This window comes from Amblyomma maculatum, chromosome 1, assembly GCF_055883805.1.
Source record: "Amblyomma maculatum isolate TAMU_Amacu chromosome 1, ASM5588380v1, whole genome shotgun sequence".
Lineage (NCBI taxonomy): Eukaryota > Metazoa > Arthropoda > Arachnida > Ixodida > Ixodidae > Amblyomma > Amblyomma maculatum.
In genome coordinates this window covers 268,258,384-268,280,082 of record NC_139344.1, presented here as the reverse complement: position 1 = coordinate 268,280,082, position 21,699 = coordinate 268,258,384, and the positions used below count along the sequence as shown (strand labels likewise).

The 21,699-nt window shown below is 42.4% G+C and overlaps 3 protein-coding genes across 4 annotated transcripts in view; 2 read left to right on the top strand and 1 right to left on the bottom strand.

The window, feature by feature from the left end:
* The window catches only part of Syx18 (syntaxin 18), a 35,613-nt gene extending 25,604 nt beyond the window's left edge, over positions 1–10,009 (bottom strand). The window contains exons 1-4 of the mRNA XM_084591222.1: positions 9,701–10,009; positions 9,527–9,591; positions 9,302–9,417; positions 4,824–4,901 (exon numbers count right to left, since the gene is read on the bottom strand). Of these exons, the coding sequence (XP_084447348.1) occupies positions 4,824–4,901; positions 9,302–9,417; positions 9,527–9,591; positions 9,701–9,847 (406 nt within the window). The 5' untranslated portion in view covers positions 9,848–10,009. The remainder of the gene's footprint in view (positions 1–4,823; positions 4,902–9,301; positions 9,418–9,526; positions 9,592–9,700) is intronic.
* Positions 10,010–10,215: 206 nt separating this feature from the next.
* amrt (TM2 domain-containing protein 2 amaretto) lies at positions 10,216–16,283 on the top strand. Its single transcript, XM_084591221.1, has 4 exons — positions 10,216–10,416; positions 10,545–10,632; positions 10,904–11,019; positions 14,494–16,283. The coding sequence occupies exons 1-4, from the start codon at positions 10,277–10,279 to the stop codon at positions 14,705–14,707; spliced, it is 558 nt and encodes a 185-aa protein (XP_084447347.1). The 5' UTR covers positions 10,216–10,276; the 3' UTR covers positions 14,708–16,283.
* A 398-nt stretch (positions 16,284–16,681) lies between these two features.
* The window catches only part of Slik (Sterile20-like kinase), a 79,265-nt gene continuing 74,247 nt past the window's right edge, over positions 16,682–21,699 (top strand). For both annotated transcript variants that reach the window (XM_084591220.1, XM_084591218.1), the window contains exons 1-3: positions 16,682–17,254; positions 18,443–18,607; positions 20,644–20,842. In XM_084591220.1, coding sequence (XP_084447346.1) covers positions 17,084–17,254; positions 18,443–18,607; positions 20,644–20,842 — 535 coding nt within the window. In that variant the 5' untranslated portion in view covers positions 16,682–17,083. The remainder of the gene's footprint in view (positions 17,255–18,442; positions 18,608–20,643; positions 20,843–21,699) is intronic.

The following is a 21,699-nucleotide window of genomic DNA, read 5'->3' as shown; positions in this document are numbered from 1 at the left end:
GGTCTATAGAATGCAATGGATTTTTTTTTTCTGAGGCTGCGATATCCTTCAAGTTCTAGTTGACAAGCTGCATTACTCAAGGACATCTTTGATCAAAAGATTAGCTATACGCTTAGAATAGAGAAAGAAAGAAGCTAGAAAAAAATTTAAAAGCAACTCACAGAGATGCCTGAAAATATCAGCCACTGAGCTCGCCAAAACTACCTCTTTTAACAAACAACATGCAAAATTCAGCAAGTTAGCTTCTCTGCAAGAATATTTTTCAACCAAAAGCTTTTGTTTAGAGATGGCATTCTCACATTTGTTTTTGAAAAAGAAAGGGGGAGGTGCCCCTAATCTGTGTGAGGATTTTGTTAAAAGGACACAACAGAGTGCCCAGGAAAATTTTCCAGTGAATCCAAACATAATAACAGGGCATTTAGTGCAACACAGACCCGCGCTTGAAAGAGGTTACCCCGGGTGCTTACTACAACTCTTTATTTTAGGATAAGAAGCCAACATATATAGCCTTCCCGGCTAATGCGCACATGTACAAGGCATAAAAATAACAGCACCAATCTTATCAAGGTAGACGTGAGAGAAATTTTTGCCCAGCCTCATAAGGAAAAACCGACATGCCTATGACACTGCTCAAAACTTTTTGATATAAAAGGCTTCTAGAGTTTTGCGAGGAGACTGTTGTCTGCCTCTTAGTGGCACGGGCAGAGGCATATTATTTTTTATTACTTTTGGGTAGCCTCACCATAATATACGTTGTCTGCCTCTACCTAGAATCTTCACATCACGGAACCGTGGTGTTTAATTGATGCGAGATCTACAGTGCAAAACAAGTCGCTCACCCTCATTGTTTTCAATATCATGGTCATTCACGAAACATGCCGTCTGTACAATGTATGATTTTCCAGAGGACAATAGAATTTCATAGACAACAATGGTGGCGCACTTTACGAAATGTTGTCTATGTCTCTTCCAAGATTAGGGAGGGAGGGTCATTTTCCCATAGCACTTAGACACCTTTTCAAATTCCAGTTCCACCAAAACTCAGGTGGTACAGGCAGCTTCACTTCTAAGGTTATGGAACCTTCTTTGAGTAATCTTAACAAAAGTTACGTGCAGCCAGTCTATGTACAAATGAACTTGATGCCACAGCTCAGACAATATGCAAAGACAAGGCAGCACAGGTCATAAACAAAAAATTTGTATCTGCAAAGAAAGGCCAAAAAAGAATCAAAACTACGACAATAGAACTGTGCAAATGTCTGAATCTAAAAAAAGTGGCTAATGATATTTCTAAGAGTAAAAGTTGGGTATTAAATGTCTTCTTCAGTATTAAAACACACAAGCCCTGAACACCATTCCGCTCGATTGTGAATGAAGGTGGCACCTGGAAGTACTGGGTCAGTAGGTTCCTTCAGCGATGTTTGAATGACCTTGAAATAATGGATTTTTCGCTTACAAAAAGTTCAGGGGATGTAGTCCAGTGTTTTCAAGAGAAGATTGATTTACATTATGCCTTCGCTGTAATGTGGAAAAGGTTTTTTTATTCGGTGTTGCATTTTCAACTATTTACTTCTGTTAAAACATGCATTGATGAAAGCGGCGCTGTGCCGTTCCAAAACACCGCTGATACACCGGTAGATAAGTTTTTAGCCCTTTCAGAATTTTATCTTCGTAGCACTTCCATCTCTTTTGACGACCAACCTTACTTGCAAAAGAAAGGCATCTACATCCGCTCTTGCATAGCCCCTTTTATCGATCGCTCTTTACACGATTGTTTAAAGTGTTTTCGCTAAATGGACGACTTTTTAATTGTTTTAGACAAGCAACAGACTCTGTCGGCTGAGACAACAGAAAACAGTGCTTTAGATGATTTTAGACAACATGGAAAAGGGCTAATTTACTTTTGAACTACCGGATAATGGCATGGTTCAGTTCCTAGACTTACGTTTAAAGTTTTTTTAGATGAGCACATAGGCTGGGCTGATCCCCCTCGTGGGAAAAAGGATCTCTTGCCATATGAATCTGCCCATTCAAGGGTTGTAAAAAGGGGCATCGCAACCCTCTTGGAGGCGTCGCTCGGGAAGTCATGCATAAGGGACGCAAGCCAGATTTAATAATTATTGGACAGGCTTGTTAGAGCCGCCTTCCCCGTGTTTGTCTTAGTGCCAGTGGCAAAAGCACTTCTGAAGAAGATGAAGGCTAGTGCAAGCAGAAATGAACTCATGGGAAAAGAAGCCTGTTGAGGTTCGCTACATTCACAAAGTTACAACCTGAAGAAAGTGGCAAACTGGCTTAATGTATTAATGTACCGGTGGTATTCTCTGCACCTCGCCCCCCACAATCTTGAGAAAAGGCATGGCCAGCATTTTGTAAAGTGTGTCACCAATGCTGTCAATGAAATTCCATTGTCCTCTGGAAAATCCTATATTGTACAGATGGCACGTTGCATGAATGACCGACTTAGAGAACATGCAAATTATATTGAAAATAATGAGGGTGAGCGACTTGTTTTGCACTGTAGATCTTGCACCAACAGAATGCCACGGTTCCATGACGTGAGGATTTTAGGTAGAGGCAGACAACAGACACCTCTCAAAACTCTAGAAGTCTTTTATACCAAAAAGGCAGGTTTGAGCTATGTCATTGGCACATCAGTTTTCTTTATAAGGCTGAGCAAAAATTTCCCTCACGCCTACTTTGATAAGATTGGTGGTTTTCCTGATGCTTTGTACGTGTGTGCAGTAGCCGAGAAGGCTATATATGTAGGCTTCTTTTCCCAAAATGAACAGTTGTAGTATGCACCCGCGGTGTCCTCTAACTTGAGTGGGTCTGTGTTGTGCTAAATACGCCGTTATTATGTCTGACAACCAACTAGCACAGCAGTTGAAAGTGAATCCAAACTTTCCCGGTTCTAGGACACAACGGCACAATCCATCCTCTCACTAGCGCTGGTCGCTAGCTTACCCATAATAATTAAAGAACATTCAAGGCGACTGGCATTTCCCACCTTGCCCTCTCCCCTTTCGTGTTTAAAGCAGCGGTAGATTGCTGTGCAGGTGCAAGAAGCAAGTTAAGACAGGTATATTAGTGAGGGTAATACATCATTGTACCCTTGCGAAAACTGCCTTCGACGCACAATTTCTGCCACAGCTCACACTGATATCAAGACCGACTTGTCGCCTCATCAGTTAGCATTGAACCAAGCATGCATAAAATATGTACCAGCAGTGTAAGGCCTGCAACAAGCCCCCACCCCCATTCAACAGTATCACAGCAAAATTTTGTGAAAGAGCTCGACCGAGACTTGAGTAGCTTATTATTGCCTTTGTCTACTGTAGGGACCAACATGAAAAACGGTACTTAAGAGTGAGAACTACTGCTGTTTTCACCCCCTCTGCAGCAGCCGACATGAACACATGATGGCTGCAAGGCTATGACCGTTCATGCCGCAGCTTACACGGTATTGCCGGTAAGTTTGAAAGGTGTGGAGTCAGGTTAACAACCACCCATGCCTCCGGATCTTCTGCGGTGCTGTTGGTGATTGACAGATATGAACACAATAAAGCACGAGTGCTTGCCGCACCACCACCATTCACTTGTGTACTGCGGCAAAGCTTATCATCTGCAAACCGAGCAAGCATCGCTTGGCACTGGGAGTTGGATATATTTCATGGCGAACTGCATTCAATATTTAAAGAAGAAATTATAAACGTTTGTTAAAAATAGTCCAAGAACAATTCGCAATAACCAATCATTCGCAATATCCACGTTCGTTATACTGAGGTTTGACTGTATAATTGTGCTATATTAATAATGATGAATGAAAGGTAATTGATCCCTTCACTGTAATTGTTGCGTTACTTTTCATGCAGTGTAATTGACCACAGAAATCAGTTATATTTCAGGCAAAGTAACTGTAAGTGTTCTCAGTCACTTGTTTTCTGTAACATGCACAAGACCGGTTTTGAATTACTGATAACTGTCAGACTCTGGGCTGTTTTCCTATAAGTACAGCTGCCCTAGGTCACAAAAAAAAATGCAGAATGCTCCTCCTTCATTTAACATTTTACAGCAATAGCTGCAAGAGGTAGGTTTGGCAGAGTTTATGGTGGTGGCAGTAACAGCAGCAGCATAGAAGTAGTAGTTGTCTGCCTCCTGTAATGGAGATGATCTAGATCACGTGAGAGCCCGATGACCAGTCAGAATGGAATGTGCTGCTGTGTTCTCATTCCAATATTTACACAACAGAACCTTGATACAAATTTCATGAGGTTGTGAAAAAAAATCTGGATCATCCGAAAATATTTATCATCAAATCAAACAATATTTGCATGCAGAAGCATAGGAAATGCATTCACATAGACCTTTATGGCTGAGGTGCAGTGAGAAAATTCTCAGTGCATACAGTGCTAACCAAGCCATCAGGCACCCACATAACACTGCCCACATCACATATTGTCCTGAAAGCCCCTTTGAGTGGTGACATCAGTGTCTTCCCAAACAAAATGCTATTTAAAAATTTCTCGACACTGGTATCAGGACAGCTACTAAACAACAAGTACAAGAGAGTGATTAAGGAAATGAGCACTCATCCAGTGCCCCTCTCTCTCTTTTTCCCATTTTTCTAATACTCAACCGCCTTTTCAAAATATACATGCTCAGTTTGCAGTGGGAGGCCTCTTTCAAACAAAACTAGTGTGCAGACTTTTTTAGAATTGTGCATGTAAACGACTTAGATACAACTTGGAAAACTAAACATGGGAGCATGAAGTTATCAAATAATGAATGCAAAGTTCACTGTATAAGCAATGTCCAACACTCACTTCTCAAGTGGTCCTCTAACAAATAGATGACTCCCTCGTGATGCTCCAGCTGCTGCGGAGTCAATGGTTGGCTTCTTACTGCACGACATGCAACAAGCCAAAACAATTTTTTTTTTTCAGAGGAAATAGTAGGTAGCAGACAGTTACAAGGCAAACAGCACTGACTGTTAAGGTGCAGACACTGTTCAAGTAATTAACCGGCTACAATACTTATTAGACTGCTCAAATTTGATATGCACAAAAAATGGCACAACATGGCTCTACCTTCACCAAACGATTTCTCAAATTTCTGATGTGTGACATGGTAAACTGAAAGCAAATGCTTCCTTAGTGAGAATTTCGAAATTGCTGGTAACACAAATCAGACACAACCGGATCTATTTTAACCTCACTTTCTAGTATATAACAGAAGGGCTACAAGCAGTAACTTAAGGATGACCATAAAAAACTTCCTTTATTTTTCCTCTTAAGCACTTCATGAGCAGTGATGTTATTTACGATGAGAATTAATACTTTGCCGGGGCAAAGAAACAAAAACGATTATATTCAATCAAAGTTCTGTTAACAAAGGATAGTGCGAAAGCATGTTAGTATGCAGTAGAAACCCAGAACTCAGAGTTGTGGAAGAGGTTTATATCATTATTGCACTTAGTAAAAGAGCAACCAGCAAAAACATTTACAAGAGTTAAATATATAGAAATAGCAGACAGGTGAGTCACACCATTTGTGGTATCGTCGATCCTGGATATATTGAACACGGATATATCGAATTATTGCTTATATTGAACTCTCAGCATATTCCCCTTGAAAACCTCATACAAAGCTACAGGAGTGGTGTTCACCTGTACTGAACTCCCATTTAGCGGATCATTTGATATATAGAACTGCGCGCCGTGCCCCTGCAAGAGGTGCTTCCCCCAATGATGAAACACAGTCATTTTCGCCCGTGGAGCAGGGTCGGCTGCGCAACTTTGGCCGCCTGTGCTGCCAGCGTTAAATTTGCAAAATCACTGGACAAGGAGAACATCCAATCCAAATGAAAATGGCCTTAGGTCTGACAGGACTGTTTCTTCAGCGCGACACTTCTGCCATACAAAGAGGTCAGGGTTCAAAGCACAGGGTGTAATGCAGTGAAGCCAGCCTTGACAACTGAAGGCTTGAGGAGGCTCTCACATGGCCTGCCTCACTTCTGAACAAGAAATCAAATGTACCATATTTTAACTGAGTATTTGTTACGTTTACAGTGCACTGATAACAAAATTTGACCTCTTATAATGAGCAAAGGTTTTTCCTGAAGCACCACTGGCACCACGCAGTGCAAGACGCAAGCCCTAACATCCCGATCTGTTCCTATGAAATACTGAGAGTGCGCGTTCGATTCCACGGAGTGGCATGTAGAGGCGCACCCCACTTTTTAATGCCTGGCGCTAAGTGACGTTCTACACGTGGGTGCGCGCGCGTGTACCTCATGGCAAGCTGCACTCGCGGCAAGCCATGTACTGCTAGTATGCCAGCGGGACGTGCATCACAGTAGAAAGCGCGCTGCTAAAATGGGCACTCTGTATGCATGCTTTTAGGTTACAGAGGTGCTTATCTGTTGGCATATTTTATATATCAAATTATCTATATACCTAACCATTTTGCAATCCCCTTTGTGTTCGATACAGTGTACCAAACAAGAGAAACAAAATCATTTCATTAGTTATGGCTGAGACACACAAAGTGTTGGCTTGGTTTGTGGGGTTTAACGTCCCAAAGCGACTCAGGCTATGAGAAACGTCGTAGTGAAGGGCTCCGGAAATTTCGACCACCTGGGGTTCTTCAATGTGCACTGGCATCGTACAGCAAACGGGTGCCTTGCTTTTCGCCTCCATCGAAAAGCGGCCTCCGCGACTGGGATTCGATCCCGCATCCTTGGGTACAGTAGTCGAGCGCCGTAACCACTGCACCACCATGACAGGGCACAAAAAGTGTTGGTGCAATGCCATTAAAAAAAAATGATAATGTCTTACTCTAGTTATTTTTGTAGTGAAAGCTACACTGCGCTAGGTTTTCAAGCCGTCGGTGTGGCACCTTGGAAGACGAACGATAGGTCACCCCAGCTAATGCTTTCGCTCCACATTCGGTTCAGCAGCATTGAAACCTCATTTTGAAGCGGAAGCTTCACTACGCCAGCCAGCTCAAGCCTTCAGCATCAGTGTCGGTGGTGCCTGAAAGAGTGCCAACTCGGGCCTCTCCTTTCATGTGGGAGGGTAACATTAGAATAAGCCTGCCATGACATTTGAATTCACGTTAGCCCTATACCAACTCGGGTCGCTCCTTTCATATGGGAGGATGATATCAAAATCAGCCTGCCAGAACCCTTTGCATTCACATTACCCTTAGAACACACATGCACATTCATACAGCTTAGTTAAAGCGGGACTTTATATGTGGGCTGGTAGCTTACGCTCTCGCATCATATCCTTAAAGGCTGAGCTTACGTGTCCTAATAATGTAGCGCCCTACACTGATAAGGCATGATAGGGGAATAATGCAGCAGGCAAAAGAAGCTTTCGCTTCCATCAAGGTTTAACCAGACCTAAACCACAGCTAATTTTTTCAGGAGGGGAATTCCAAACTTTAGCAGCTGTGTAAAGGAATGAAAATGCCTCGTTTTGTTCTAACTGCAGGTATCAGAAGTCTGGAGGATGATCTTGTGATATAGTTCTTGTCATGGTGTCTGAATTTTATGCCAGAACATTGGAAGCTCTCCTGCAGTAGTTTGAATGTCAGTGTCACTTTATGGTGTTCAGCAGCCTGCTTTACCAGAAATATGTTTAGCAGTGAATAAATGAAACAGATGGAATTATGCTTACAAAGGAACCAAATAATGCGTAAAGTGGTGTTTTGGTGACTTACAATGGAAGAGTAGGTGAGAGTGTAAATGGCAATAGAGTAAATTATGTGGCATTGAACGAAACAGTGATAAAGCGTTAGTAACGTCTTTAGTGAAAGGATGTATCGCGATTTGTACAGAACTGGCATGTCCTTGTAAAATTTTGAGCAAACTTGTTCCACATGTTAGTTCATGCCAGATTACCGATTACTGTTCAATGTTATGCCAAGAAAATTTGTTACTTGCACACGTAGTAGCAGTTCATATTTCAGATTTAACCGGTGGTGGTGCTGAAGCAACCACATTTCTTTTATAAAATAACATGTAGCAACTTTTTGAAGTATTTCATACTAATAATGGCTAGCCAGACAGAAGGACTATGTAACGTTCTTTCCTCTATTTGATAGTTTTTATTCTTCTTTGGCTTTAATAAAGATGTTAGTGCTGTAAGCATACGGCACACAGTCGCGAAATAGGTATGACAGTAAGTCAGTAATAAAAACAATAACAGCAGCCCTTAGATTTCTGAGGGTCATCAATGTAACGTCTCAGTCACACGAACACTTCCAATCCTCATTGAACTCGATCTGCATTGAGTTTTCAAGAAGGATTGAAGCATCCAGTGCTACATGGCCGTTCTAAATGACAATTGAGAAGTTTCCTCCGTGTGCGTTAGGTGGCATCGAGGGTGATGACGCCCGCTCTCGAATATGCTTGAAAACTCAAGAGCGATTGAGGAAGCGGCTTCGAGCCAAGCAGGCTCAGGCTCGATTGCACTTGAAAGTTGCCAAGCAGAAAATTGAAGGAGAAACGAGGGGCCTGTTATGATGCAATTAAAGGAGCCAACAGTCCATGAGTCAAAGGTAAACGTGTTATGTTTTGTAGTTAATATTAACCAGGATTAGTCATGTGATGGTTTTAGCGAGAAAGATTATTAAACCGGCACATTGTTTTTTCTTCCACTGTGCATTTAATAATCTTTCTCCCTAAAACCATCACATGACTAATTCTGATCAGCATCAACTACAAAACATAAGGAAAAAAAGATATCCCCTATGTTTACCTTGGGCTCGCAGACTGTTGGCTCCTTGAAAGTTGTCGTGTGACAACCTCGATCTGCATTGAGTTGAATGCAGATAGAGTTCAATGAGGATCGAAAGTGTTCGTGTAACTGAGGTATTAGCTACCGTCATATCTGAGGTTTTACCATTCACCACGCTGTACTGTTGCCGATTTGATAGGAAACTTTAGATCAACTTGAGTGCAATGCCCCACATGCCATATGTCTGAAGCTATGTTGAGTAATAAATGGTATATTAAATCAAACACTTTTACAAGGTCTATAAATATTCCCATTGTTAGCAGCTAGTTTTCTATGCTATTACGCGTTTTCTCAGTAAAGTAACAGTTCTTTCTCAGCAGACCTGCCCTTAAATACATAGCCATAGTGTGAATCATTCATAACATTTTTCTTGCGGAAGAAGGAATTTGAACACTTATGAAGCAGCTTTTCAGAGACTTTAGTGAGAGGTGACAGGATTGCAATGGGTCGGTAGTTTTATTTTTAACTTTTTTTTTCTCCCCTATAAAATAAAATTACCTTCCTTCCTCAAGTTCTTGAGGACCTCTCGGCACTGGAAGACAAACTGTTGAGCTTCTTTGTCGATTCTGTCTCTCTCGGCGTCTGTCATTCGCGACGTGTTGAACATCACGTGGCTGCAACCAAAATCGGAGTCAGCAACAGAAGTTCATGCAAGCCCTCCATAGTTCTTTAGCCGGCCCACTAGAAGAAAAATATAATTGCACTGACGATAAAATTCCTTACGTGGCGTCTATGTAGTCGTCCCTGTGTTCCCTCAGGAAGTTTTTCATCTTGGAAATGTTGGAGCTCTGTCAGAAGTCGGAGACAGTATGTCAAACTTTCACGATACACATAAGCGCGTCAAGCTAGAACAGCGCTTGTAGTGAAACTACTCTTTGCTGGTGGTTGTCAACTTACAATTTCTCTGACCCTGTAGCCAAAATCGGAAGGTGGCTGCCTTGGTTTTAGTATGCAGTTCTTGTCAGTCCCCTTCAACATGCCTAGTGCTTTATTGCGAGTCCGCAAAGTTTTCACGCATGCTTTGAATAACGAAGTCACATCCATTTTATGAAAACTAAGGTACAAATATGACAAAACGATAATCAGTGAGGAGTAATCGACACATTCATAAAGACATTTTTGACGGTACACCGAAGCACCGCGCACACTTGCATAAGCGTTTACCACACTCGACGTTGCAGCAGATGACGACTGCCGACGACCAACGTGACATAAACATAAAGCCAAGCCGCAGCATTCCACTCCTTCGTAACATAACCATAGAAAACAAAAGCATTTAATACACCTTTTATTCAAATATAATGTAATAAAAGCAAAAATAAAACATTATATTTGATTTTTATATTTAATATGTTGTCTATTTGGCTAAAATATTGTTTGCGAAGACCGCACCGATCCAAGTTAGGCCAGATTAGGCCATGTTACAAGTCGGCCAAGTGTGGTCGCTCGGCGAAAGCGCTATGTAGTGTAATAATGCTCTGGCTTTTATTTTGTTCATTCCTCACATTTAGTACAAAATGTGTGCTCTGTGGCTACCACGAAAACACGCACTGTACTAAGTCAGATGACTGTGAATACAAGCCTCACAAACCACTCGTCCTGTGCAAAAACTTGTGAGTCTTGCTGTTCGCTTAGATACTGCACTGCATTTCCAAGTTTCCAGTGCTACGTACTCGTAAAGTGCTTTTTATTTGTTGCTATAGTCAGCATTCGTTGCATGTATCAATCTTCCTTTTTCCAGGCCGTTAGATTTTCTCCAGTGCTCAGACATTTTGGACCTTCAAGGAAATGAAACTGCCCGGGAAGAGTTGGGCTATGGCTGTACCAAGGTACGCGACTGCTTGCAAGCGCAGCTTTCTTCTGCTGTTCTGTTGGAAACCCTCTATTCATTCAAACTACAGGTTTGCACTAATTGGCGCCTGTTCTTACTTTTCATGGCATTCCTAAATGCCAGCTTAGCAGCGTCGTTTGCCCTTGTATTCACTTTTTGAGTATTGATACTTGTGCTTGTGTTCATTATAATCAATTTCATTCTACTTATCTCGTTTTTTTTTTGTTTTTCTTTTTTTGTGCTTTGCCGTTTCGTGGCACATTTTGCAGTTCGGTGGCTCCAAATATGAAGACGTCCAATTTACTGCTGTCAACTGTTCTGTACTGCCTAATATAGAGTGTTATGGAAACCGGACGTTCCTCAAGGATGGCTTTCCGTGCATTAAGTAAGCTTGGTCCTTTTCTTTTTTTTTCTCTCTGTAGTCTTTAGCTTTCGGTGGGTGTGTCACTTGTACCTGTTCCTATTTTCTAAGCAGCGGCATCGATGTCCGAACCGAATTACTGCTGAGAAGTACTTGTAAAAGAGCGGGTTCGTGCATATTCAAGAAGACACAGGAGAGCAAAAAAAAAAAAGGGGGGGGGGGGGGGTTCACTGGCATAAAAAGGAACAGGCCTGCCTACTTTTGCGTCCGTGTAGAGGCGCGCCAAAAGTAAAACGGAACACACGAGCGGTGGCCTAACTAGAAAAGCCCACTATGTAACGGCTCTGGAAAAAAACTGAAAAAACTGCATACCAGCGCGCTCAATCAGCAGATGCGCGGCAGCGAACAAGGATACGTCGGCAAATTCGGATGACTCATCTCAATTACCTAATGCTGGCCTTGTAGCCACCCCGCTGCTACTATCACTGTTCGCCAGAGAGAACGCATTCAATACATGCACGCTGTTCTTTTTTCATATGTTCCCTTGGGCCAAGCAAATTTTTTACCACAATTGCTTAACGATGCACAAGCGTTTATATGCTTAGTGCACAAACTCGCCCCTAAGTTAAGAAGGTGAGCATCTGATCAATGAGAGGGATTAGCTGGATGTGGCGACGTCTCCTCGATCTCTCCAATCCGTCTGCTAATGGAGTGCACTGGCACGCAGTTTTTTCCATTTCAACCCCCTTGCATGCTTCGTTTTACTTCTGATGCACCTGTACCTTTTTTTGCGCTTCTGTCTTTACGAATTACTGCTTTTTCACTGCGTATTTTGAACTTCCAGCTTTGTGCAGCTAGTAGACAGTAGGTGCGCTCTTCGATGTAATACGTTGGGAGAAGTAATCGTGATTCCTACTACACAAAGTTTCATTGCTGATCGTGCTTCTCTGCAGTACTGCGTCATGTGCTTTCAAAGTCAAATTTTTTACTTGCCTTTGCAACTATATTTGTGTAGCACATGCAACTGTCTTCTCATTCCCCTTTGATGTGTGTTGTAGTTAATACATGCAGTACAAGTGCTGCAAAATGTTTTATAGAATCCTTAGTTAAAAGTAGCAGGCCATTTACGCTGGGATATTTTGTAAAAGAAAGCATATATAACCAGGCCATTGGATACTGTCCACAAAAAAGTAGATTTTTTTTTGTGTGTGTGTGTGTGAAAAGTGGACCAGGTGGGCCTTGCATGGTACGTCAGGTATAAGTGTCAGCAGCACCTTTCCATGTCAGGTGACTGTTGTCACTGCTGTGGGCCATAGGCTCCGTACAGTGAACAGGGGGCGCTGCGGAGGAGCGCCGCACTCAGCGCCGCCGTGGCGAATTCCGCGTTACTGAGTAAGCCGAGACACGGTCGATTTCAAGGGGAGCGCGCTCCCCCTTGAGGCAGGCCGTGGCTGATGATGCAGGGGAGGCGGTAGGCAGCCAGTGGCCACCCACCGTCGTTTGTGACCAACCAGCGGGTGCGATTGTGTGTTATGGCATGCACTAGCTTTTTTATTGTGGCTAGTGACAATCTGTAAGCTTCGGGTCATTAAGGGGATATAAATGGGGTCTCAAACTCGTATTTGCTGTGCGGGACGCATTGAACAAGTTTTGTCCCTCGCAGGCCAGGAGACTGAAAATAACAAGAAAATTAGAAAAGAACAACCAAAAATAATAGGAAGTTAAGTACAATAAATACCAATAAAAAAAAATACTTCTCGTTCCCATAACATGCCTTCTCATCTTAGTGGAAAAGAAAAGCGACGTGATTCTCTGGTTTGCTTCCGCATCGCTCGGTGAAAGGTACTAATGGTACACCGGTTAATAAATACTGTACTTACCCTCAACACGATAAAAAATGCACAGTTAGGAATGAAAGAAAGGACGGGTAGTATGGTGCATTGCTTTTTGAGGCAGAGTGATGTACCATTGAAAGTTCATGCCGATTAGGCAGTGAATGCCTCTTTATTCAAAAAAAAAAAAAAGTTTGCCGTCTGGGTCTAAAGCCTTTGAGTTTATTTTAGTTGCAGATCAAGGCTGGTGGTACCGCTTTCAGAACATATGTTTAGAGCCGCCGGTCTGCAGCACGCAGCTCCAGGGCCTGCGATACGCGTGTTCGAGATCTCTGGCAAAGAGTCGGATAATCTCTGACGAGCAGAACAAATATGTTCGACGCTGGACATATGTGTGCTTACGGGACGCGTGTTCTCAAAAAAAAGTTTATTGCAGGTCTAATCTCGACTGACCGAGTCGCTTGGTAGAGCTACTAGCAGACAAAATGAACCTCTCTTCATTCTGACGTATTTCAGGCGATTGCGTAACTCGGACGTAAATAAGATTTTCAGCGGACTCGCGACCATCAAGATTTTGATCGCGATGTTACCTATTGGCAAGCATTTTGCGGTGTAATGGCTAAGGAAATAGTTTTTTTTTGTCATGTAATCTAGAAGGTAGAATTCAGATGAAGAAAGATAAGTTTTGTGCTTTCCGATTACAGTTCCCACAAATTGTGCTCCATCTACAGCCTTAATTCTGCTAATGCACATACATATTTTCGTTCAGCTAACAATCACTCATACTTTGATGGGAAAGAACCTCCTGAAAGCAGTGCCGGTCCCTCGTACGGCCTGCCGGGGAATCAAGAATTCAATGCCCAACTACCCTTCGCGCCTGTGGTAATCCATGGCGCACCAATACTGATGATTGCTTTTTGTTCTGCTCGCATTATTTTTTTTCCGAGACCACCACTTGCCGCCGTTGAGCTGCGTCTGAAAGTGTGCGCTAGAGCTGCAGCACCTTCTCAGTTTCGTTGGAACTGCGGTAGGTGGCGCAGGGGTCACGCGCAAACTTCACGGTACGGAGCCTATGACTATAAAAAAGAATAGAGGATCAGTGTGATTGATGCGGCAGAACAACCACTGCCACTGATGGGTTCAAAGCTGACTCTCCCCTTTTCTTTATCTTTGGTGGTTAGCTATGCTTCTTTTCTTTACCTTTATTTATTTATTCACATAATGCTACAGATCAAAACTGGATCAAGCACTGTTCCTTGGGATCAGTAACAGTATTAAGTCAAAATAAATCCATACAGTGAATTACACAAACACAGTAGTCGAAGTTAGTCTCCCCTTGCCAGCCCTGGCTTCAGGCATGGATTTTTGCAACATGGGGCCCCTAATGCTAACTCATTAGTAGATATTGAGACCGCACAATCCGCACAGGATTTTATTGGAGGTAGTGTTAGTGCAAGTTGCGTGACCCGTGGTGGTCAAAATTTATGGGGAGCTGTTTGCTACGGCATCCCCCATTGCTCACATGCAGCTTTGGGAAATTAAAACTCGCATGCTGTAGTAATATGACATTGTAGCGATATGGGCCACATTTTTATGTTCCTATCTCTGCCCAACGGTTTGTGCACTGTATATGGTTGCTAATGTTTTCGTTGTGTGTTCTTTCCAGGTACACCGGACACTACTTCACAACAGCGCTTCTTTATTCTATACTGTTAGGCTTTTTGGGCATGGATCGTTTTTGTTTAGGCCACACAGGCACCGCAGTCGGAAAGCTGCTGACACTTGGTGGTGTTGGGATCTGGTGGATAGTAGACATTGTTTTATTAATATCAGGGAATTTGATGCCTCAGGATGGCAGCAACTGGATGCCTACTGTATGAAAAGTGGTGTAGCTTAATGGCTGTTCCACGAAATGTTATTACTGATATCAGTTTGAATTGCTGCTTATCAGCATAGTAGCAGTGCCAGTGGCATGCAGCTCAAAAATGATGTTACAGTGCAGACATCTTTGCATCTATGTCTGTAGTAAATTTTTCTGTCGTCTGCACATAGTATTGCAGTTATTTTGAATTCTCCATTGGTAGTCTTGGACTTGTTAAATCAAAGTGCTTTAGCAGTTATTTCATGCTGTGACCCCTAAAATATGCGTTGACAGCATGGAACTTTCTGTAGCAGTTGGACAAGAATATTTTCAGTCATTTTAACCTGTGTTAGTGATGCTGGAAGCAAGTGTGTACTTGTGTTTAGTTCATGCATCCGGAGTGTGCCTCAATGCTGCTTTTTCTTCTTGCATGTGTAAATAGTTTGTACAGGTTCACTTACAGCAATCAGTGTGGCAGGCAGTAGGACATACGGAACTGAAAAAGCTGAGCAGCATTACCGGATCCTTGCTGCCATTTTACCTGTGACTATCTGCAAAATGCAGTGGTGATATTGCTGTGGATTGTGTGGTCTCTGCACAGACAGGCAACCAGTTTACTTGTATTCTGCTTGTGTGTTGTACATATACCTAAGTGTGCTTTTTACTAGCCTTCTCAATGGCAGCAGTGTTCATGGCAAGAAGAATGTTGTTTTTTGGGCATAAGGTGCTGAAGTGAAAAAGTGGTTTTGTTTGTAGGGTTTAGCGTCCCAAAGCGACTCTGTAGTGGAGGGCTGCATATAGTTTCAGCTACCTGGGATTCCTTATTGTGCACTGACACCTCGCAGTACACTGGTGCCTTTCATTTCTTCTGAAAGATTATTGCACCTATGTTTTTCTTGAAATTGTGCCAGTATGGAAAATCATGCAGAAGAGGTGAAATCTGGGCCACTTGGTATATTATGACGAGGAGAACCAGTCGGAATGGACAAGGACGAGTGGAGAGACGAACACACTCTACTATTCCTTGTCCTTTTTGACTGGTTCTCCTCTTTGAAAGCTTTAATATGTATCTATGTTGGTGGACGGAAGTGTAATTTTATCAAACAGTGAGCAGGCATACATTTTATGTTTAATTGAAAAGCGTGATTTGTGCATAATGCCTTCGTAGTTGAAAACCATGTACTTGCTTGCAGTAGCACTGAATTGTACAGTACAGTTATTCTTGTTTGTGTTGGTACATTATGAAAAGGAGAACCAGTCAAAAAGGACAAGGATGACAGGAGACGTACACCATGACGACAGAGACATACACCACGGTGACTTGCTCCAGTAGTCATGGTGTACATCTCTCCTCTCATCCTTGGTCCTTTTGCATCTTCCTTGGAATGAACGGAAGTAATTTTATCTGAAACAGTAAGCATGCATTTCATGTTCTGTTTAATTCAAAATCATGATTTGTGCATAATGCTTTCGTAGTTGAGTGCACTGCACTGAATTGTACAGTACAGTTTCTGTCACTTGTTCGTGTCTATTCGTTTGTACATTATAAGCATATGTTTTACACTCGTGGTAAATAAAATGATATTGAGTCGCTATGTGTGCTTATTTTGAGCATTAGAAAAGCTTGTATTGTACATAAAGACTTGAGATGGTGTCAAGTGTTGCAAGCGCAGAAATAAAAAAAAAATGCAACCCTTTCGAAACGTGCCCTCGGTACCTCGCTTTTTGCTCCAAACTGCTCTTTCCTGTCGCGGAACGTTTGAGAGAAGGTTTAATGAAAACTAGTCTTGTCTAGAATTTGCACCAGGCTGGTCTGCAACCTCGCGTGTCGCCTCATGCTATTTTTTTTTTTTTTCTGCGGGCTCATTACTGGAGAGGTAAAGCTGAACGCTTGAAGGTGCGGTGAAAACGCTTGCGTCCGACTGTCTCTACAGCCTCGGCGTCCATTTCTCCAACCATTCTCCAAACCACCTGTCGGACGCGCGTAAAACTAAAATAGTGACGTCATATTGCAATATGGCAGCCGACTAGGTGAATCATCTGATAGCTGAGGTTTGTCGTTTTGTCTCTGCGTGTGTAATTATTGAGTTTTCCCAGCCTCAGCGGAACTGGCGTCTCTCTACCGTCAGTGTAGCCGGCGAACATCAGTGTGACGAGTTGGCCGCAATGTGACAAGCGCCAACGATCAGCACATACTCGGGTACATGAGGCCCAGCACGGCGATCCTACTTCCCGTTGCAACTTTTAGGCCTAGTAGCAGCCAGCCTGCGGTGGAGTGCGTGGCACGAACGTCGGATTTTGGCAGGCGCCTCTGACATACCTGCGCTCATGACATGTGCTCGACTGGAACAGTTGTCTTGACATCCCTAGTTTGAGACCAAGGTGCTTTAGAAGCATGTCGTCGTTTATTTCCAACTTCAAGAAGATATTCAACTTAGGCGGTGTAGGAGGAGGAGATGCCAAGCGTCGCAAAGTTTGTAGTAATATTCGCTTTGACGAGAATCCAGAAGACTACTGGGAAATCATCGGAGAATTGGGAGATGGCGCCTTCGGCAAAGTGTACAAGGTGAGATTATTAGTACGTGTTTCATCGACGTATGTACGGAAATCGCCCCGAGCATGAGCGCGGAACTTGTGCTGCATCGCGCAGCATGATAAATTAGAGGCTAGTTTAGAATGACATTGCTAATTTATTCGTTATCCAGCTTGAGATTCAAGTGTCACCTTGAAAGTGTCACTAAAGCAGTAACGTCGTATGGTATTGTGGCCGCTAGAAGCGAATCGAAGTGCAGTGCTTTAGCCCCTCAGCTTGTCCGTCGACCGCATCAAGCTGAGTGGCTTTCGCAGCTGCCTGCTCGATCAATACCCGCGTGCTGCTTTCTGCTTCTCGCATTCCATTGTGCATAAAGTGCGTTGCGCTTCTGATACGCTGTTTCGTTTGCGAGTACCGCGCTCCATGAAGCCAGATGTCTTCCGTCCTCCTTAGCGTTTGTTTTGAGGCCGCACATTACGGTGGCATTCCGGAAATTCCTCCAGTAGCAGGAACGCCGTTCTTCGCGTTGTTTGAGTCGCTAAGCTTCTGCATACATGTGTTGGCGATCTGGATCACTCGCTTTACTGTGGTGATCAGACGCTGTGCTCAGACGCTGTGCCTCGATAAGGTTTTTTTTTTTTTTTTTTATTACTGTTCCGATAAGACTAGTTCGTCTGTTTCGGTTTATGGAGTTCATAGGAAATCTGTCAATGCGACTGTTTTCTAAATTTGCGCAGGAAGTGTACTATAATGAGCTGTGATTAACAACTTAAAAGTCATTCAGTTAAATAATGAGGTGTACCTACCTTCATTTTTCCCCCTTTTTTTCCCGTCTGTGTGCTGTGAGATGTCAGTGCACGTTAAAGAACCCCAGGTGGTCGGAATTTTCGGAGACCCCTCTACGGCGTCTGTCATAGCCTGAGCTGCTTTAGGACGTTAAAAACAAAACAAAAAGATCCTTTTGAATAAATCTCTAAACATATTCAGACTCAAGCACACTACTTTCGAGTGCACGAGCTGTGTGTGGAGGAATAAAGAATGTAACACGTGATTGCACTTTTAGGTTTGAACAGCAGCAGCAGACAAGCACTGCACCTGGGCTAACTAGCTGATGTCACTTTGTTTGCTTGTACACCAGTACCACTTGGAGGGGTGGGGTTGAGTCTGTACATTGGTGTAAGCTTGTGTTCACTTTGCCAATCAACAATCTTGTATTAACAGGCCCGGCACAAAGTAACCAACATACTAGCTGCAGCGAAGATATGTGAGCTCAAGGGAGAAGATGATCTGGAAGATTTCACCGTTGAAATTGACATTCTTGTTGAATGCAAACATCAGAATATTGTGGACCTCAAGGAAGCTTTCTTTTTTGAAGGCAAATTATGGGTATGTTGTGTGATTTTGTTTTTGTTTTCATTTTATGTCAGTGCCTTTCATAAAGGCCTGAATAGTGACTTCAATTTTACGGATATGATGCCAGGGCGAAATGTGATGTGCATGGTGATGCATGTTGTGGCAGGTGTTGCATGTTGCACATTTTTTGCTGTGTTATCTTAATATTAATAATTTCAAGTGTTACGTATAGGACACATTTTTTTAGTTAATTCTAATCCTGCCCTGTTACTAAATTTCTTCACTATGTGTGTATGCCGCCCTGTCATATACTGAAAATCAGGATGCATTTTTTTTCTAGAATATGCAAAAGGTTTATTCTAAAATTTCTGATGTAGTGTTAGTTTATGTACTTGTTGGCAACATTGAGGATTTTTGCACTGGTAGATGTGACTGTGTTGCTTGTGTGGTGAACAGTCTCCTCGTTACATTGCTTGGACTGGCCACAATTGTAATTATCCTTGTTAGTTGAAGTAAAGTGTACCATATTTCCTGGTGTACATGATGCACTCCTGATATTTAGAAGCTTTTGCGCTGAATAAAATCTGTTGGCTGTGCCACGCCTTTGTTTCATTTAAGAATCTTGCGCAAAATGGAAAAAAAAAAAACCTATAAGGTGCACCATTGTATAGAATGCACTAGAAAAAATTTTGTACAAAAAGAATGTCTTATACACCAGAAAATGCGATATTGTCGCAATTTTGAAACCTAATAAAGTCCATATTGGAAGTTGCGGGGATGGGCTGCTTTGGGAAACATCAACTTATTTTTTGCTCTTGCCAACAGTCTTGTCGGGATATGCAGTGCACAGCATGGATGTTGTTCAAAGAGGGTTTCACCATGTGGGGCTTCATGTGTCTGTTGTGTCAGCCACTCTTTTGGTTTCAGAAGGATGTAGAAACACCTCTTCGGGTGGCTTGCTTGTTATTTTATTAGCAGAAGCTATGTCCTTGGCCTGCCATCGTGTTTTAGAGGGTGGATATTTGGCTGGCTTCCAGTGGAATGCCTCTTCCCGGTCTGAGTAATCTGTCGCCTGATAAGTTATGAGACTTGCCTGCCTTGCCATTGTGTGCATGTCTATGTGTGGGCTCGAGGTCTGCATTTTTGTATCATGTTGAGGGCAGCTGCTCAGACATTTTTTTGTTCCTGTCATGTATAGCAAGGAAATGCTTGCAGTCTGCAAAAGAAAGGAATTTCAATTTTGTCCAATATTATGGGGTAATCCCCCAATATAGAGCTGATTGGCCTCCCTTGGCTAAATGCTGATGTGTAATTGCTCCATTATTGCAGATTGAACTTCGTTATTATTTTTTGCTCATGGGGCATAAAAGAAGCACCTGAATACTACTGTTTCACAAATCTCTGGAGCATAATCCTTAGAAATGGAGGAGAAAAAAAAAATGAAACAGCTGCATCTGTACCATGTGCCACATTGATGATAACGTTAAATTTTAAATTAACTCCTTAGAATGTAATGCACATGTCCTGGAGCCAGAATCATTTGGCTTGCAACTGCAGTTAGTCAGAAACATACGTAGTTCTCTTTTTTTTTTTCATTCCTCATTACGTCTCTTCATAAGCTTGAGTTGTGCACAACATTTGTGCATACAGAAGCAATGCGGCAGCTTATGAGTGGCTGTTATAAGCATAAGAAGGTGGTGTTTTTATCAGAGGCTGTACAGACCAGCAGACATAACTGGCTTGGTCTGCCCTTGAAAAATGTGTGGCAACACCAGTCATTCTCATTTGCTTGCATCAGCAATAGAAACAATTCATTGTTTACCATTCACTATCGTGCACTTTAACTAGGCTAAGCTATAGCACAAGTCTTCAGCTATATTCCAGCATTTCCTGTCTAGGATTAGTAGGTACATGCAGTTTAAATGTTGCTAACCTGCATTGGGACAGTAACTTGAAGGTTTGAATATTAGGTTTTTCCCTTGTGCATATTTGTTGCATGTCTCTCCATTTGTTCTGCAGTATTGTTTATTCTTGAATGTGTCTTGACCAGTCATTGGTTTTTATGACAGATGTTGATAGAGTTCTGTGAGGCTGGGGCAGTGGATGGAATAATGATTGACCTGGAAAAGCCACTGACAGAGCCACAGATTCGCTACCTATGCCATGAGATCTGTGAAGGTCTTCGCTTCTTGCACTCAAAGAAAGTTATCCATAGAGATCTGAAAGCTGGCAATGTTCTTCTCACTTTGGATGGTGATGTAAAAATAGGTGAGTAGATCAGTGTGATATGTTATGTTTAGCCAAGCACTACTTTTTGCTCTCATTTTGACAGGTGCATTTTTTTTTCTTTCAGTTGTTTGTTCAGTATTTTGTGCCATTTTCTTGTTCACTGCAAGCCCCCACTTTACCCACCCAATTGATCCCATACTTCATGAATTGCATGCTTTTTCCTGAAGCATACAGTTTATGAGCCATATTTAACAAATGTTTTGTTAGTAAAAAAATGTTGGTGGAGGAATGGGAATGTTTTTGAGCTATAAATTCCTTCTGTCATTAGCATAAAAATGTGTAATGCAAGTTCCTCTACTTGCGTTACACATTTAAGTACACAGATTTTTGCCAGGCTTTTGGTTCAGCTGAATTTGATTAAAACTGAATTGTTGGCATAAAATCTGTCTAGTGTTACTTAGTAGATGGTGTTTGCCCATTGGCACAGTCTGTGAAATGACTCAGTGAAAGCAGCTGCAAATGGTAGCATGTTCTTAGCTGTGCTTCTGACTTATAATAACCTGCATTGAAGCTAGCTCAGGCAGTGCCACCAGAGGGGGTAAGCTCATAATCGTTCTGTTAACTGCAGTGTCAGCATATGCTGCTTTGTTGCAATTGCATTTATTCTTGCAAGACGCATATAAACGTGACGGCACCTACGTATATACCGGCTCCAGTGAATCAATTTCAGAAGAGCATGGCGACTTTGATGGCACAAAAAAATGCCACCGTGTGGCTTTTTAAAATTTTTTTCCAATACCTTTCTAGGGAGGCTTATGAAGCTTAGCTGTAAAGAGGAGTGTATTACAAAAAAAAAATAGAAAATGTGGATCAACTGACCAGGCTACAGAAGTTTA